The sequence below is a fragment of the Taeniopygia guttata genome, chromosome 3, assembly GCF_048771995.1.
Source record: "Taeniopygia guttata chromosome 3, bTaeGut7.mat, whole genome shotgun sequence".
NCBI classification, from domain to species: domain Eukaryota; kingdom Metazoa; phylum Chordata; class Aves; order Passeriformes; family Estrildidae; genus Taeniopygia; species Taeniopygia guttata.
Window position 1 is genome coordinate 55,816,263 of NC_133027.1, and position 19,225 is coordinate 55,835,487.

The 19,225-nt window shown below is 36.9% G+C and overlaps 2 protein-coding genes across 32 annotated transcripts in view; one reads left to right on the top strand and one right to left on the bottom strand.

Annotated features, from left to right (window-relative positions):
• The first annotated feature begins 247 nt into the window (after positions 1-247).
• On the top strand, positions 248-7,006 carry SMLR1 (small leucine rich protein 1). Its single transcript, XM_072926900.1, has 2 exons — positions 248-518; positions 3,818-7,006. The coding sequence occupies exons 1-2, from the start codon at positions 386-388 to the stop codon at positions 3,970-3,972; spliced, it is 288 nt and encodes a 95-aa protein (XP_072783001.1). The 5' UTR covers positions 248-385; the 3' UTR covers positions 3,973-7,006.
• Positions 7,007-8,280: 1,274 nt separating this feature from the next.
• Positions 8,281-19,225, bottom strand: part of EPB41L2 (erythrocyte membrane protein band 4.1 like 2) — a 111,483-nt gene continuing 100,538 nt past the window's right edge. For all 31 annotated transcript variants that reach the window (XM_041715174.2, XM_030267928.4, XM_030267923.4 and 28 more), the window contains 5 exons: positions 18,897-19,019; positions 18,313-18,411; positions 16,144-16,224; positions 13,422-13,560; positions 8,281-9,550 (listed from right to left, as the gene is read on the bottom strand). In XM_041715174.2, the coding sequence (XP_041571108.2) occupies positions 13,453-13,560; positions 16,144-16,224; positions 18,313-18,411; positions 18,897-19,019 (411 nt within the window). In that variant the 3' untranslated portion in view covers positions 8,281-9,550; positions 13,422-13,452. The remainder of the gene's footprint in view (positions 9,551-13,421; positions 13,561-16,143; positions 16,225-18,312; positions 18,412-18,896; positions 19,020-19,225) is intronic.

Consider the following 19,225-nt stretch of genomic DNA (forward strand, 5'->3'; position numbering starts at 1 on the left):
TTCAGGTCTACTGTAAAATTAATAATATATCTAGGAAGAAGGTGTTTATTATTCAGAATGGCCTGTACAATGTTAGCAGATGACAGAACCCACACTGCTCAAAAGGCAGCAGCAGACTCACATATTGAGCCCTGCCCAGCCCAACATCCAAAGGTTTCAAAGCCCTACATTACTTCAACACAAACTTTTAAACTTTGTTGTTGAGTAACTTTGTGGGTGAACTCCAGTACTACTGAGATCACAAACAAACCAAAGTCCAAAAAGAGATAATGGCCTGAGCAAAGGGCAGAATGTCCATCAGGAAAAAAAGGAAGAAAGCAGGATAAATAAGGTATAGCCTTGGAGACCTTAAGGATCTGGCTTGGCACATTTGCCAAAGAGGAAAATGAGCATAGGTTATGTATTGTCAGTGTTTGTGAGGGAGCTGCCTGGTTATGTTCTCTTTGCTTGGATCTTTATGCCCGTGGCTTTACTCCTGCTGCTCCTAATTGTCTACTTCAGGATCAAACTAAGAGAAGGTGAGTCAGGGCTTGGGGACAAAGACGGGAGGGAGAGAAACCTTCTCATTCAACAGACAATTTAGGCTTGTACCATTAACTAAACTGAAGGCAACTATGATCAGAAACAATTTTATTAAGTTGTACTGTATTTTAGACCATTTTCTGTTTGAAAAACACTACAGGTATTTGTTTAAAACTTGAATTGACCTCTGACTTAAAATGCTATAGTTTTATATACTATATTATAGGAGATTTTACTGTTTTACATTATAGAAAGGGCAACCAGAATGAAAAAAAGGGCAGTTAAAACATCATTTTCACAGATCAGTTTCTTCTGTGCTTACACTGTGCAAGTCTTCAATGAGACAGGTAGCAGCAATTACACCCATAAGTAATTGGGCTTTGAGTACGTGTCTATGTTCTTCAGAAGTATTTATTTGCTTTTATTTTGTACTTAAGCGCACATCTACCATGTTATCTTTTCCATTTTAAAATCAGCTTAAACTCACTTCAAAAATCCATTTTCTGAATAAAACAAAAACACCCATCCCAATGCAAATGTGCAGTGATTGTAACACATCTGTGTACTGAGAATTAAGGCTGCTCACCTGGCCCAACTGGGCTACACTTGTAGCAGGCAGGGAGTTCCTTTTAGGCAGAAGCATCCTGTACCTCAGCCCTTCCAGTCTTGATGGGATGATCTTCATGCCCTCCAGATTTGGGTCCCAGCTGCAGCAGGAGATCCCCACGTGCTCTTGTTTTAAGGGTTCCAGCTGCCAAAGCCAGCCTTGGGGCACATTGGCTTGAGGCCTCAACCATTCTTTCCTTCAGCTCTTTGAAAGCACACTCGCTGACACTGGGCTAAGCTTGATCCTCAGATTATCAGTCTTTCGAACGTTTTCTCCATATGGAGTGTCAGGAGAGCTCAGAGGACAGCCCAGGTTTTCACTGTAAACTGCAGATGCTTCTTGATACAGCTTGGTAAAAACCCTGCCTGGGACAATGTTTCACAACTCTCGCACTACAGGTTTCAGCTCCAGCAGACCAGGCTGGGGCAGACAGGCCAGTCCTGTCCACAGGGCTCTGCAGATCAGCTGAAGCCTCGCACCGAGCTGGCCTGGGGTGCATCAGCCCAGCAGGAGAAGGATTTACCCACCAGTGCATGGACAGGAAATAAATCTCTCTTAGATGCCAGGCCAAACACTGTAATTTGGGCTCTCAGATTTTGCTCTATCCTGAAAATTTGGATGCTTAGCATAAGACAGGTCATATGCAGCCAGAAATGTAAAATAAACAAACTTCCTGTTTTGTGTAACATCCCCGGGCATTTACATCTGAGGCTTTAACAGAGGAAAGGTTTTGTTTGCATATGAGCACACAATTCAAGTTACCTTCAAGCTGCTAAAACTCAAACATTTCCTGTTCAAGATGTGCTTTCAGATACTGAAATCATCTGCAAGGGCAGCCTGCTCCTCATGCCTAATCCAGACCTGCATTAGGTTATAGATTATTCTTAGAGTAAGGTGCTAATGGTTTTTCACACGCTAATAAAGCAAAAACAAAAACAGTGCAATGCCAAAACATTGTGCAATTCAGTATCTGTGAGGAAATAGGAAGGCAAAGTAATATGAGCTCTGTGCTCATATAATATAAAGCCAGACATTAGTTATTATGAAATAATACAGAGTGCTACTGAAGTCCTTGTTAGCTAGTGCTGCTCTCACTTTTCTATTCCAGCTAGGATGAAGCAAGACAGGAAAAGCAAGTGGGCTACTGGTCCCATCAGTTCAGGTATTTTGCTGGGGCTCAGAGAATACTTTCATTAAACCAGATTAATCCATCTGAAAAAACCCACAGACATTTGCATTTGTGATGCATGATCAACTGTTGAAACAGACTGTCCTGCCTTTTTTTCACAGCACTCATATCCTCCTTATGCACACTTTCTGCAGGTTTGTAAATAATCTACAGCTCCAGATGTTAAATTCTGCTTCTCTTACAGCACAGAAAATTTAGCCTTGGATTTGTAATGAGTTTAAACAAAGCAATGGTTTCGTAAATTTTCTGAGATTAGTAATCAAGGGTGTAAGAGAGAGGTGAATGAGGTAGTTGGCAGACTAATTTGCCAAAGGAATATTGCTGCTGCGCTTCTCTTTCAAAACCAAGGATGCTTGAAGGGAATCATCTGGCTTTTCAATGCCTCAGGAAAGGAGAGAGTTTAGTTTGCAGATCACAGGTGTTCTGGCTGGGATTCTAAAGAGGATGTGAGATGAATTCCTGTCTATGTAATACTTCGGGCATTGCATTCTCAGCCTGTCTCCAAGATCTTCTTTTTCTTAAGCTGAGACTGTCAGAGACCAACCTACTGTTCTGGCCTCCAGCCAACTTACACAAAAGATCCGAGCAGCTCTCCCTGTACAAGCAAGTGCAGCCAGCTTTAGCTTAAGACCATCAGGTGAGAGAAACAGATAAGCCTGAGAACAGAGTCCTTCAAATGCTATCTCTTCTACAGTACAACAAAAATTCTGAAGGTTTCAGCTGCCTATTTCCCTAGATCTCTTTTATTGAAAAAAAAAGGGAAAAAAAGAAAAAAGGAGATAAATTTTTATTACTAAAATCAAGACTGCTTTGCTTTGTTGTTAAATAAGTATTTTTCTCTGTGCAGCGAGAAGCTCTGCATAAATTTATCACTATATAAATATCTTATAAATAAAATGAAATCATCTAATACAAACAGTCCACATTTCTTCTGAACAATTAGCAATAACAAGTATTTAATGGGGTTTTAATTTGGTTTTTTTTCTCTGTTTCTCCATCCTTCTTCAAATAATCTCCAAGCCTCCAACAGCATGGTCATGTTCTGAAGATGTCCAGTTATGTGGGCAGCAAGCATTTTTCTGCTTTGTCTGTACCACAGGCAGCATCAGGAGGATCAGGCCAGCTCACAGTTCTCACAGCACAGCCACAGTTCTGTAAAGCAGAACACGAATTGCCAGTATAAATGAAATATGCTCTTTGCCGTTGGTAAAAAGTTTTATTCTGGTTGGAAGCTGTGGAGGCAAATGAAAACAGAGAATTTCTGCTGATGTCAATAGCCCATGTTAGCGCTTCACTGGGCATAGTAGCAGCCCCAGACTCACACTCAGACTTCCCTCTAGAATCATGGGCCAACTAGTAACAGCATGCTCTTTAGACAGCTTCACCTTAGCAAGATTAGTTTTTATTAATATAAACCAGCTCTTTTTCTTTATAAAAACTCACCATAAGAAATCAGCATATTCTTACAGAATTCTTGTGTTGTTTGGATTATTTTTCAGTTGATGAGGAAATGGCCATGGCACAAGATTCTAGGAATGCCTTTCTGAATCACCGTGGCCAGTGGAAGAAACCCAGGAGATCCGGACAAAAAGAGAACAGATACAAGAACTCAAGGACATTTAAGGGAGCTTCTCGTCTCAGGAAGCAAGCTTAAGCCCAGTACTCAGCCCTGAAGGTTTAACAATAAATGGCTGTAAATAAATACCACACAGGAAAACAAAACCGGAGAGGAGAACCCAGTAATGAATTAAACAGCGGCCACCATCCAGAGTTCTTGCAGCTGAGATGACCAGCAGAGAGCAGAGGCCTCCTGCAATGACCTGCATTGGTTCCCTTGCGCACCCCACGATTTGTTGGGAGGGACAGTGCCCTGCTCACCAGCCCCTCCCTGGCCTACCAGGGAGAAAGGACACAACGAGCTCCTGAGAGAGCTGAGCTGGCACATCCAAGGCAGGCAGCCTTATGAAATTGAGATGCATAAGTAACAAGCTGGTATCAAGCACTGACATCTGGGAATTTGAAAAGGGTTTTGAAGGGGAACTGACATTTATTAGCTTGTACACATTGGGAAAGATTGTGGAGTTTGTAAAGTATCCTTTCCACAGAATTTGGAAGCAAAATGTAACAGTAGCAGGGAAAAAAAAAAATTCTCTCTGCTGACCGAAAATGCCAAATTGTGAAACCATGGAAAGATTTAGCCAGTATTCTGTAAGGCAGTTATTACTCTCCTTTAAGGACAAATGGATGACTTTTGCAAATAAAAAACTGCAGAAGCATGGAGCTATCTTTTTAGTGTGTCATTTGACACACATTTTAAAAAAATCTTCCTGCCTGCTCCCTTGTAGCTGTAGATGTACAGATTTAGTGCATCTCAGATTGCTTGTAGCAGATGGCCCACAACAATGCAACTCAGGTTTGCAAATAGCACTGGCTTTTAGCTTCTCTGATTCCACTCTCAAAGCAAGGAATGAAAAGTGACTATCACTACTGTCCTCAGTTTTTACTGTCCCTGTCCGCTAATGATTGCAGTCTGCAATTACCTTTCATTAAAGCTGTTTGTCAGCACTCATCCTGCAAGAGCAGATAATGCCTTGTCTGAGATTATGTGTGGTTTGCACAGTTTCAGTTCTCATAGACTTTTAAGAACTCCTTAGAATAATTTTATAGAAATACTAATGAGGTCATGACCACAGGTTTAAAAAACCCAATGTAATTTATCAAAGTCTGTGGAGAAAAAAACAATTTAAACAGCAAATATCCTTACACTCTTTCCCATTTTAACACTACCCAAATTAAAAAAGACATAATTCATCACACTAGTTTACATCTGTGCAAATAACAGAATACATTGCACAGGTGAAGGGGCAATTGTTTGGAAATGGAAACACAATCTTTTGCAAGGAAGTTGAGACAGCTGCTGCAAAGAATTTACTTTCTACATTTAAGAAGGATGCTGCCTTCTTAAAGCAGTGATCTGGGAAATTGATCAGATCCTAAAGAAAGTGTAACATACAGAATGCCAAACACTCACTCTATCACTGCCCAAGAAAAGATTGGCCAGGACCACATGTAAAAAGTACAGAATGAAAATTGATTTTTTTAAAATTCCACAGTGTGTATGAGAATGGGGCGATTTGAAATGTCAAGAAGTGGTAAAACTCTTAAACAGCACTTCATTGTAAACTAGTGGTACAGATACCAAAAATAATGCTGTATGCATACACTCCGTGCCTTTGACAGAACTGCTTATTGAGCTGTAACTGCTAACATGTAGGAGGATCTGACATTCACAACTTAGTAACATGCAAGGGAAATTCTCATTTTGCCTTCTTGTCTTTAGTTCCATTACTGAACAGTGTCAAAAAATATGTTTTCATGGTACCAGCATGAAACACAACATAATATCCCATACAACTCCTTCAAAAAGGGAAAAGACATATAAATAACACTGTAGAACGACACCTTTGTCTAGATAAATTGTACAAGTTATCTAAATAGATATGGAGACCAATTGCAAGCAAGCATTCTACACATGTATATTCAATTACTGCTTTCACTGAGGAGTCCTCTCTCTTCCTGTCTCTAGCAATAATGTGAAATTAGACTCTACTCCACCTACATAATTTGAAACCTTCCTACCTGTGACTACTTCCCCTTCGCTTCCCAGAACAGAATTTCAAGCCTCAACATTTAAGATGGAAAGGTACTGAGAGAGATGGCAAAGCACTTTTGGCTGGGGAATGACTGGAGGCTGATTGATAGGTGTCTATTCCAAAGTCTGCAGTGATGCTGTCCAGGGATGCTAGAGCAGGGGCAGGTTCAAAGACACAAAAATGCTTTTGGCTCTTTTTTTCCTTATGCTGGCCAGAGGAAATTTTAAAAAGCAATTAGCTAAAAATCCAGAGGCAGAGAAATAAAGACTGATACACCAGTGAGTATTCAAAAATTGCTCAAGGCTGGAAGAATATTTGGGAAAGTACTACTTTCTAATATAGTAATCATAGTTACACACACCCCAAGGCGAATACCAGTAGCCTCAGAGACAGAGATCTGGGAGAGTTAGTCACTTAGCCTGGCCCAGCAGAGACATTAATTTAGACTTACCTCCAAAAACTCTGGTAGGACTTGCCTCAAACCAAACAGAATATTTTAACACTACAGGAATTATCACAGCATTTCCAATGCTTGTAATTTGTATTAATATTACTACTCTATCTTTTCAAGTGCAGTATGAAAGCCCCAAAGAACTGAGCAGCCTGAAAATCAGAAGTTTCAGATCTTCCAGAGGTGTAGTCAGTATTGTATTCCATCTGTTTGATGTCTTCTGTGGCCCAATTAAAAGTTGCTATTCAGCTAGACTGTCAAATAGAAGAATACTTCAAGAAACACTTTGTACTATAGTTCCTCATTGCTTTGAACAATAAATCTTTTGTTTAAAGTTTTTCATTGGATTTGCATGCCTGCCCTTTACAAAAGCTTTATCTGGGAAATAATTTGTGGAATGAGTCCAACATTTATTATGAACCCTGAGGTTATCATTATTAAAAAGGCAGATGTATTAAGTGGGTTTTTTTTGTAAGACCCACATGACTCACTTTTCTAAGTATTTAAGCAGAATTAATTACTGTAATTATATTTGAAATTGCCCATGTATTATAAAGCTGGTTTGTGAAGTGCCTTGAGAACAATTTCTTTTTTTTTGCATGTTGTAGTTTTTGCTGTAGATATATTATATATAAAAAGGAAACAATGAGATTTCAGAATTGCACAATATTCCAGATAATTTGACTAATTACATACAACGTGAATCTTTAAACCTTGACTATTTGTATGACTGATCACACGTAGGGCTTATGTTTTTCTGCATGACAATGGATGTTTAATTAGTACATATTTAATCAATGCAAGTGACAGCGATGCACAAGCCATGCTGACCTGAAAATACTATTAATTTTTCTGACAAAAGGTTCTATTAGTATTTGAAGACATATCTCAGTGAAAGTAATATTTTTTCAACAATATTATATATGCAGTTTTAAGGATTAAATACAAGTGCAATTAAACCAATATTGATCTACTGTCTAACTAATCAGACCAATCTAAAATTAATGAATTCAAGCAACATGCTATCCACCAAATGAGATCTGCAACTAATACTACACCATATCAAAAATACGTTAAATATTTTTATATAGCTTTTTCTTACACTTTTGTAGGGAAAAATCCACTGACACATCCTTCTAAATGCATGTGTGTCCATTTTGACCTACATTTACATATCCCAAACTTGCCACTTATTTGACAACCTCACATGCTGGATGGGGTTCTCTTCCCCTTTTTGAAAAGCAGAATACCTCTGGTTTTGAAGGAAAGCAGGCAAGACTGTTATCTGCTAATTCTCCAGGTAATGTGGATGCAGTTGAGAATGACTCCATATGTATAGAAATTAACATCTCTGTTACTCTTGTCATACGTTATCCAAATTATGCAGAGCCAAAGCTAATGAGAACTTCTGTTACACAAGTGTGCTGACAGATGGCAGCCATCTAAACTGAGAATAGCACCAAAAATACATTGCTCAGAAGTGAATAAGAATGTACCGAGAAGTTTTATGATTTGTTTTGCTATCTGAAAACCACAGTAGATTCCATCTCAGCGAACTCAGTAGAACCACTTGGGGACCGAGGGGCATTTCAACTTCCAGTGTGATGTTCAAATCTACTCTGTTTTCGCAGCTGAAGATTTCTTCTCTAAACTACAGAAACCAGGAGTTTATTGGAAGATGTTTAAAAAACACTGGTACTTAAGTACCAGGCAACTGTGCCACCCTGCTAGCAGCCCTGCAGACCACTTGCACTAATCCCTGTTTTTTAAGGTTCTGTGACCTCTAGAACTGCAGTTCTCAGAAGTAATCTGCACACTTCAAATATCCTCCAAGCTTATGTCTGAGTACCAAAAGTGATACAGAGAATAAACAACTTTATTTTATAACAGAATTACAGAAAGCAAAATATCACTTAATACAACTTCAAGCTACTATAAATCTAATTTGGCATTTTAACTATACACAGAGTCAACAGCAAAAAAAAAAAAAAAAAAACCCAAACAAAAAAAAAACCAAAACCAAACAACCCCACAGCAAGAACAAATGAAAAATAAACCCCAATATAATTAACAGGTTTTTGCCATGGCAGTCTCAACTGATGGTACTCTCGTACTACTTTATGAGTGGATTTCAACTTACATTTTTTATTCAGTAGCCTAAAAACCTGCATTAACCATTAGAGGAAGCATGTGAAACATATACCTTCTCTGTAACAGAAATGTCAGTTCTAACATGGAGACACAGTGAGGTTTAATAGCAAGCGAGCATTCTACACATGTATCCAAATAGTGGAAGTATTGGAATTGGGACACAGTAAGAAAAAAAAGCACTACGGTTTTAAGCTGCCTAGATCATCTCTTGTTGGAAAAAAGAGAAAGATATTTTGTTCTTCCTTCTTTCCTTATCTGGAATGCTGCAGACAGCAAAAAGTCTGCAAAAAGTTGAGCATTGGCACCAAAGTGCAAAAAGAACACAGTGCTCAGTCAGAAGAAATCTGTCTGCAACTCCTTCTCCTCTACAGACTGCCACACCATCTCTGCTCTGCAGAGAGGAGAACCTTGGAAAAGAAAGAGTTACAGAGATACCAGTATAAAATTTATCCAAAGAAATATATTTTTTCAAATTTTAGCAAATGTTTTATTTTTATAAAAAACTTCATTATGTGATATCATGTATTTACCTGAATAATCTGAAAAAAGTTCTGTAAATTACTCCAGTAAGAGATTTCACTTGAAATATCTGAAAAAAACTATATCTAAATTAGTAAAGATCCTCCTTCCTGCACAATTACCACCTGTTCCAGTGAACAATGATTTCCAGACTTCTTTTGTTCACTTTCATATAATTAAGAAGCAGTTTCAAAAATACAAGTATTTGTGTGAAAGAAGATCATACCCTCTAGAAATTCATTTAAAAAAACCTGAAAACTCTAAGACTGTTAAGAAGTGGTTATAAAAATAAACAAGATACACTGTAAGGGAATATAGACCAAAGATGTTAAAATGGAGTTTGGTATTGGCATTTAAGTCGTGAACATCTGGTCATTGTTGCTAGGCCTGGTGGATTCAGTGGAGTCATGATGACTTGGAATGACTACAGTTCTTCGTGGTCAGTGACATTTCTATTTCTGGAAGAAAAAATGATATGGAAGGTCACATAAGCATTTGTAACAGATACCATGCCAATGTTACATCAGAGTCAGAAAGTAACTATCTAAGAAGGGTTCTTTTAACAAGAAGGGAAGGTTATTTAATTTTAAAAATGTTGCATTGACTAAAACCCCCTTCAGTCATTAGGCATATAGTACTACACTTTCTCAAAGTACTCATCTTGCTTTACAGCATTTCTTCCCGCCCCAAAATTCTCATTTTAATTGCAACCACTTGTACAGTTTACTGAAAATTTTAATCCACAACCTAGAGCATAAATAAAAAAGGAAGGTACTTGTTCAATTCAGCAATCCTTCAGAATTAGAATGCAGTATCTTTTACTTTTATTAGAGAAAACAAGTCTACACCAAGAATACTGCAGCAGTCATCAGAGCTTCCATTGCCTCAAAAACAACTGCAAAACTGCAAAATTCATTGCATGACTCCATTGACTTAGCACAGGAGAGCTAAATATTTTCCCTAAAGTTTAACTGAAAGGCATCATCAGTCAAACAAGTCTCCAGGTCTGACACAAAAGTAGCACAGAGAAATATCCTCTTTTATTCTCTCACAAGCATTGAAGACCAGGAACCTGTAAACTCAGGTTTACAGGTTTTAAACCAGGAACTTGACAAACTCAGACAAGAACAATTGACACACTCTAGTCCTTTGCAAACAGCCATTCCACAACATGTATGTTTCTCAAGAATGCAAAAAACCACCCTCAGACAATGGAAGGAATTCTCTGAATGCTTTTTTTCCCTAAATAAAATTTTAACAAATTGATGAAAGAACAGAATCAACTTTTCAGCTGGTCACTAGTGTAGAGACATGGTGCAAACCTGCCAAGGTAATTTTTCCCCTGTGACCCAGTCCCCTCTAAAAAGATGTAATTACTTCTATGGGATAGGTTGTGTTGAACACTGATTTTGGATTAAGGTCGCATGAAGAACCTGGCACATTCTACACACATGTAAGGGAAGAGGCAATCCCTGCTTCTAAGACCTTTAAATTCACACTGATTAATAATGAATTCAAAAAGTGACAGTAACACAAAGAATAGTAAAACCCTGCAAATCCAAACCATCTGTTCTGCTGTTTCAGTGTCTCTTTCTACCTTAGATCCTGTGATGGAAGTGCTGAAAATATGCAAGGAGTGGTTTGAGTGTGCATGTTTTATGTTGCTGTGTACCAAGAGACCAGTGAAATCACCCAGACCATAGGCATTCTCCTTACTGCAAACAGCTCTCACAAAAGTGATGTGCATTTTTTCAAGCCTTCTAGAACATTTATGTGATGTGGGGACTAATCAACACCTCCCTGTCTCACAGTTCAGTACAGATCCCTGTCCTCTCCTGTGCTTTTAAAACAAAACTGGAGCATACATGTTAAACTCATTTTCAGTATCACTAAGCAACAAAGCCATGAAACAAACCCAACTGAATGCAGAAATAAAAGTACAATGAAAAACCAGACATTTGTGTGGTATTTCTTATTTTTGGTGCTTTTCCCCAGCTGTCCCACACAAGCAACACAATCTCCAGTGTTATTTTTAGTTTCTAGCATTATCTTATGTCAAAGTAATTTTTAAAAGTATTAATGCTAATATGAATATCCAGGTGAGTGCTCATCCAGCACTTCCAAACATGATCCATGTTTTTTCCTGGTCCGTATATTTATTAACAAAAAAATATTAATTTCTTTTTCAAACACAGAATAATCTGACCAAATCTGAAGAAATTTTCTGCAGACAGCCCAAACTCAGTTCTACTGTATTTTGCATCCTGAAAAATGATGCAAATTTACATGCTGAGAAGCTCAGAGAAAAACTAGCCAGAAAACACTGTCTAAACACACATGACCATAACAAGCATTGTAGTTCTAATACAATCTGTACAAGGTCAGGAAGGGAATTGGAACCACTTTGACAGAGAAGATGGATGAACTTCCTGTCTGCAGGCAAAAGGCAGGCCATCCTACTCTCATACTCCCCATGGCACTCAACATTGCTGCTCTATGCATACAGTGGGAGTTCAGGACAAGCTCTCAGCAGGGTTATGTGTACAGCTATGAGACCAAATAATTCTGCCAGCAGATGTGAAAAACTCTTGCCCCAACAGCCCACCACAGGTTTAACTGACCATATCCATGTCAACATCAGGCAATGGACATTAGCTCTCCCCTTCCTCAGCCACACACTCTCATTATGATCCAGATGTTAAGAAAAAAGAGACTTGTAGGCAGATTAAATAAACTAAGGCTTTAGTCTATGTCTTTCCGCTGAAAACATGCATCTGTGATCAGACTAGCTCAGGAAGTGCCCAATTCCTTAATAATGGTCATGCTCCATGGAGCAGCATTCAATAGATGTACTTCATATCCTCTCAACTGATACTTGAATCTTTTCTCTTCTGAATCCCAGAAGTGATACTCAACAGTTATATCTTCAGCTTTTAGAAAATTCAGGCACAGCAATAAAATAGATCATTTTAACACAACAGATTATCAGGATTATGTGAAAAACACCCTCCCCTCTAGTAGCTTACACCAAATTTGGAATCAAGTCAGTGTCTCATTTTTCATATATTCCTGGCATTTCATGGCTGTGCTCAAGTTTTCTGAAGCTGCAGACTGAAATTTATAATGGCTAGTTTCCTTGGGTAAATAATGTTGTTCAATAGTAAGGGAATGCCTGCCTGCACAGGACGTAGAAGCCTCTTGTCCCTGGGCCACAACCACCCTTGTATAAAATACTGAACTGGGGAAATAAGAATCATGACTACTCTCATTTCTTTAAAACATATAAAATGTATTTCTTTTACCTTGTCTCCCCCTTCGTCAACATTGATCAAAGTGCATATTAGAAGCTCAAACTTGTACTAAACCAATTTTCCTTCTTGAGATGTAACACAATAACACTGCTGCTCTTCCAGCTAAATACAGAGGCTAGTCAGTAAAAAAATCAGAAGCCTAATGAAAGCTTAAACCCCTGGTTTTTACATTTCTTTATAAAACTCTCCCATTGAGATAACTATTTAACCAATAACAAACCCATCAATTTTGAAAAAAACCTGAAGCTCAAGTCTCATACTAACAATGTGACAAGCATTGGAAATCTGAAGATTTACACCCCCAAATGGTTACAGAGCTTTAAGACATCAGCCTATAATGAGTGCAAGAGCAGATTTATTCAGTGTTCGACCTGCTTTTTATATTGAATACATTAGGGAGAACCGTGTTTTTTTCCTTTTTTTTTTTCCTCAACCTAGAAAGGAGGGCCTAATAAACTAATATGACTTCAAATAGCTGATAAAAGGCTTTAAAACTTGAGCTTTTACATTGACCTTCTTGCCTGGGAAAATGATAAAAGGCCAAAAATCTCAGTGTGTTTAGGATTAAGGATTAGCTGACTAAACTGAAACGTCCAAGTGTGTCCTCTCATTACTGAAAACTACACAGTCTTCCCACTAAACAAGGAAGATGTTAGGCAAGAACTATAATTGTGCAGGTAAGCAGAAAAGTGTGACACATCCTTCATATTTTGCAGAAATAGCCCAAACCCACTTCAATATAAACTATAACAACTTGCCCAGACATTGTAGAAAATGCTGTGAGTATTGTGACAAAACTGGGAGACATATATAGGAACATCTGCAACTGAAATTCATGTCAGATTAGACCTAAGATAAAAAAATCTTATACTAGTAGTCTTCTATTAGCACCTGTTTCAATTCACCCTTCTGGGAATCCCTATCTTAAAGATGCCCCAGATTTTTCAGCTGAAAAGACATGAATGCAACAGAAAACAGATACCACGTTTTCCTGTGTTAATTATCTACATAAGCTTACCTGAAGTATTTGCTTGAGGGTATTTTTGATTTTAGTCTTCATCTTCCTCAGCAAGTTCAGTTTCTTTGTGCACCACCACTCTTGTCACAGACATGTCAGGGTGCTGTTCTTTGGCTTCTTTGATTGCCTGTGCTAGGGCCTGCAGATGTATTGGAAATATGGAACTTAACAAAATCAAGAGGACATTCATGTGGGGCCAGAGAACAGGAGAGTACCTTTGGAAAATGTGGTTATAATTTTTCAGAACTGCAAATTCCTGAACCTGAGATCAAAGGTAAAAAAACCAACTAACCCCCAAACCAAATCAATTCCCAAAACACAAAACCCATAAGAAAGAAAAAAACCCCAAAAAACTCCCCCCACCATGTTAAAAATTTACCAAGATTTCCAGGAAGTCACAAAGTAACCATGAAGTTTTAAGATAACTTTCTATCTCGTCTTAGATTAAAAAAGTATTTCTATATCCCAGAACTTTGTGAACTTCTGCAAAAGGTCTAACAAATACAGCATAACAAGAGTTTAAGATAGTACAGAAAAACAAGAGTGCCCTTCAGTTTCCTGAACAAAACAGAAAGATACTTTGGAATGTATACTGTGTGTGGTACTGAAACTCTGGAATAATATCATAACAAATTTCTCAGCACAAGAATCCCATTTTTCTCCTTGTACTAGCTTAAGAGAAATTTCTCTAGCTTAATTCGAGGAAGTGTAAATGCAAGTGACATTCAGATGCTAATAATCTCTCCCCAGTTTAAGAAATTTTATCATTTAAGCGATGTACCGATATACCCAGTTGGATCAGATGACCATCATAAGTCCCTTCCAACTGAAATGTAATATTTTATTCTACATCATAGTCAACCACATAAAAGTGCACTCTAAATCATCACAGGTGAAATAGCACCTGGGCCCCTCTCTTTCTTGCTGACATCTTAGTACACATCTTTTTTCAGTGAGCTGTATTACTTCTGGAACCTAATGCAAGAAAAAACCTGAAGACATAGGAAGGTATTCAGAAGCAAAAGTAGACCTGTTCTCCTTAATACCAAATGCAACTAAACCCCTGCAAAATACTAGAAGGAGCAAGAAAAATATAATGCAACAAAAAGGTTTATCATAATTTAGAAAAGTGACTATTTCCTGAGCTACCTACAGGTATTAAGTGAGAGAAGATATAACTAACTCTGAAAAGAGATCAAAAACACCAGCATTAGGCACCTTAATTATTATGTGACACTGTATTTGAAATCCTGTTAAGGGAATGATGTGCATTGGTACAATACTGATGTTTGTTGTTTATGAGCAATGAAACCATAAACAATGAAAAAACCCTAAGACTCTATCTGGTAAATTACAAGTAATACAAATATTTGTATTCTGAAACTCGACACTGAAATATTGCTTTTCTATTGAAAACTGTTTTAGTAATATAGGGAGCTAATAGATATAATAAAAAACATCTAGCATGTAGTTTGGGCATTTAAGAAGATTCATATTCACTTAGAAAACATGGTAGATATTTCTTAAATCTCTTAAAAGCTGCTCACTGCTGTTTTAAACTTCATTGATTAAAATTCCATATTGTACTTCCTTTTTTATAATTTCAGTTTTTGCTTCATTAGTCACTTATTGCAAATTAAACAAGGGCTTTGAGAATTGTCTGGTGTACTAAAGCTATTTTGTGACCTTTCCAGACATTTGAAGTGCACTCTGTGTGTGTCAAGGCAAACAAGAGCCATCCATGCCTGATGCTAAGCAGCCCTGTCATCTGATTATGAGTTTCAAGAACAGATTCAACTTGCCAAAGACACTTCCTGGACACAAATCAAAATGTGAAAATAAACTCCTTGAAAACTCTCTATATATTACAATTCATAAATTAAACTGAACCCTGTTATGCTGATTTGTGAAGCCTTCATGAAGTTAGAAATGCATTCACTGCAAGGTAGGCTTTTCTACTTGTATTAACCAATGACTGTTGATTGCCTTTGTTACTATAGTTTCTTAGATGAAAAAAAACCCTGTGTAATCATCACTACAAAGACTAGATAATTAACTTTTCTCAATTATTTTCCTGTGTAGTGCTCAAATTCAGCCTTATTAATTTGGAACATAGAAGTGATTTTAACCTTAGTTACTAAGTAATTGTAAAATACTACTTTGTACTGATGGAGATAAAAGGTATATACAATTACAGCAGATCAACAATTACTTTTGTTAGACATAATTCTACAAATACTGGCCAAAACCTCAGTTTTAAATTCAAGGAGTTAATGTTCTAATGCATTGCAAAGCTTTCAATCAAAATGAGTGCTGCATTCAGATGCTGCTGAAACAATGCAGAAGAGACTCCTATCTATCCAGATCAGTGTATCAAAGTCAAGATTATTTCAGTAATGTTTTTCCTCCCAGTACAAAAGCTGCACTTAATAATCTGGGTCTTCTCTAAAAAGAGTAATCCCTCTAAAAACAGCAGAAACCCATTCACATGATCTATGATGCTAATTTACAAATGCTGTTTTTCTTTCACATATATTCAAAAGGCTTATTAATAGCAAAACACAACTGTTTAAAAACTATGACACAATTAACAGTCTCAGGGACTTTCTATATAGTTTTATTCAATTTTTCTACCTTTCTCTTACTTCATATTTCTGAAACATCACCTAGATCTCACCAGACTACAAAATCCACATTTTAAATGTTAAGTTTGCATACTCACCTCATCATGGTCAATATCTGCATCTCCAGTAATGACAATGCGTTTCTCAATTCTTGTTTCTGATACTCCACCTTTTACCATCTACAGAAGTCAGAAAAATTAAAAAAAAATAAAAAAAACAAAACAGAAAAATATCCCTATGATTAGTCCATATCTCCACAAAGCACAACCTTCTGTTGCACTGAAGCAAATAGATTTTTGTGTCTGAGTTGCAATTAGCAGTAAATACATTCAGTACTAAATCATTCCCTCCCTTTTCAGCTATACAGCTGGTCACTCTCTAGCAATTGCTAAACTTGATAAAAATCAAGCAATAGAGAATTACCCCTGTTACTAGCTCCCACGTCTGGCAAACTGTAATTCCAGCTTCTTCTGCCATATTAATCTGGCAACATAGAAATTCCAAGAGTATTTTCTTTTATTCCAACCCATCTATCAGGGGCCCCTCCATAGTCATAATCCTGTGCCATTAAATACAAATATGATCTGATTTTCAGTTCTGTCATTCAAGGACCTTCATCAGATATTTCCAACATATTTCACACTGCTGAACAGTTTAGTGCTTTTTTTCTTAATTTCTTATTCTAATGATTAAAACACTTCAGCTTTTAAAAAAAAAATCTCACAGAAATAACATTATTTGCCTTTTAAATCAGCCTGTGTATGAGAAAAGAATAAACTACTACTTAAGATATCCTGACCAGGGAAGAGCCAAGATGACTCCATTAAGAACACCATTAGAATATTAAAACTATTTTGGAAGGTCCCTTTATCAGTAATGAACAGTTTGCAATGCAACACAAAATGTCAGCTTAGAAAATTCAAACAATCTTGTTACTGACTGTTTATCATAAATTCAAAAAACATAAGGATCTGCTGCATCATGGTAATTCCAGTAATTTTTCAGTAGAAGACAAGACTGAGACCATTTTCTTCAACTGTTCCTTCCAAGAAGCAAGACTATTTGACATCTGAACTTAACAAGAAAATGTACACTTCCTGTCAAAACTGTGGTTCAATTCACTGAATAAAGATTTTTTTCTTAAAATGGTGGTGGCCTAATGGTTCCAAAAAGGAGAAGGAGTCTGAAAAGGATCTATTGACTAGTCTTTATAATCAATGTATTTTTAACATATGCATTTTTAATTCTGAGCTTACTTTATTTCATGTGACTCACTTTACAACATTATTCTTCCACTATCATTTTGTGCATATGACTTTCAATCTTCAATCTTTGGAAAATATATCCAGTGAGCAGTGAATTATTATTCAATTGTGTCATGTTGTAAAACTTCCGTATCTTGGTGGGGGCGGGGGGAGAATCCTGAATTCACACTTTGCTTCCCTCTTCCATTTTTCTTTATCCTAAACAACGTTTTTTGTAATTTTCTTAGAAAAAGATGCTAAGGGTTCAAAGGGATGTGTTGTTTAGGCCTGCCTAAAATTTGACAAATATTTACATAAATTAGCAATAACAATAACCATCATGCTATGGTAGGTCTAACACACTCTGGCACCACACATTACATGTTTCATGTTTTCAGTGAAACAGATGTGATGTCCTGCTAACACTGAGTTTTCCTTTCCTTTTCAAGCATGGAATGAAAAGGAAGTAATTCAGTACCCAAGCACACTTGCAAAGTAATCTAAAAGAATGATCTGTTTTTAAATACACCCTAAACCTGAAGCACAAAGATGAACACAAAGTCTGGGAAACATTGTTTCAGTTCATCATGCAGGGCTCCTGTGCACCTCAGGAAAGTTAGTTACACTAGCAAAGATTCTGTAGGATATCAGAATCAGAATATCATGAAAATGGCTCAGAATGTCGTCAGTGGGTGACGACAGGACTGAACCTGCAAAAATTTAGTTACATATTAATTTGGCAAATACTGAAATAAGACCTATATGAACTACTGAAAGACCAGTAATCATATTTCCCCACCTTTCCATGTCCTATTCCCAGATATTCCTGCTTATTTATTAGGACTTCCGTCTTCAAAATCTGTACAGAAAGATATAATTCTCACACATGCCTGGAATGAATCCCTTCTATTTCAAGTTAGTTTGCCTCAATGAATTAGCAGATATACAAGAAACTTCATGTAAAATTATGTTTTGAGGGTCCAGTGTCTTTTTTAATTAAGAAAAACAAGAAATATAATTTACCTTTGTGATGTGTGTAGTTGTGGTAGTAGAAATGGACTCTGATGTAATTGTCTGTGCACTCACCAGCACACCAGTATCACCAACAGCATTGCCGTCAAGCTATTAAAAAAAAAAAAAAGATATTATTGTATATTGGCATTTAAAAAAATTTGTTTTCACAGGAGAAAAGTCTAGTTTTCTTACTAAACACATTCTTTAATTCAGCTAGAACTGATCTAAATAGAAGCCAGCCAAGTTTACAGAGTCAGGTAAGGCTATTATTATGGCCCATTCCTGTGGAGAATTCATGCTCACAGTTATGCATTCCTTTCAGGAGAAATGAGATATTTTAACCAAGTTTCCAAAACAGGATTAAAGTGAGTTATACTTTGCAGTCAGCAACTAACTCTTTATATAGCAAAAGGAAATTAAAACTTCTTAATAATATGGTTTTGTAACATTTCACTTATCTAATTCATAGTCAAAGTATAATCTTATCTGCTAGGAAAAAAGTATATGCTTTTGAAAAGCATTTTTGGACATTATCTATGTTGATCTACATAACTGTAATAAAAATAAGATTGCAAACAAACCAGTCACCATACCTGTGAAGATTCATATGTGATAGTTTTAGTTTCTGTTTGAACAATTGGAATTTCTTTAGTTGAGATTTCAGTTCTCTGTGTGGCATCTGAAATGGTTACCATCTCTGTTTTCACTACTGGAGGCTGTGATGCAAGAAATAAACAATCAATTCAAAAGACAGAAGAAGTTTTGTAAAGTGGACCAAGATAACACAACCAAAAGCTCAAGAAAAGCATAACAGTAAGATAAGTATTTGCCTGACTTCCCATACAAAAAGCATGCAATAAATAAGCAAAATGAAATTAAGATTACTACATCAGTCCTCTAGGATATCCATAACATTGTAGGA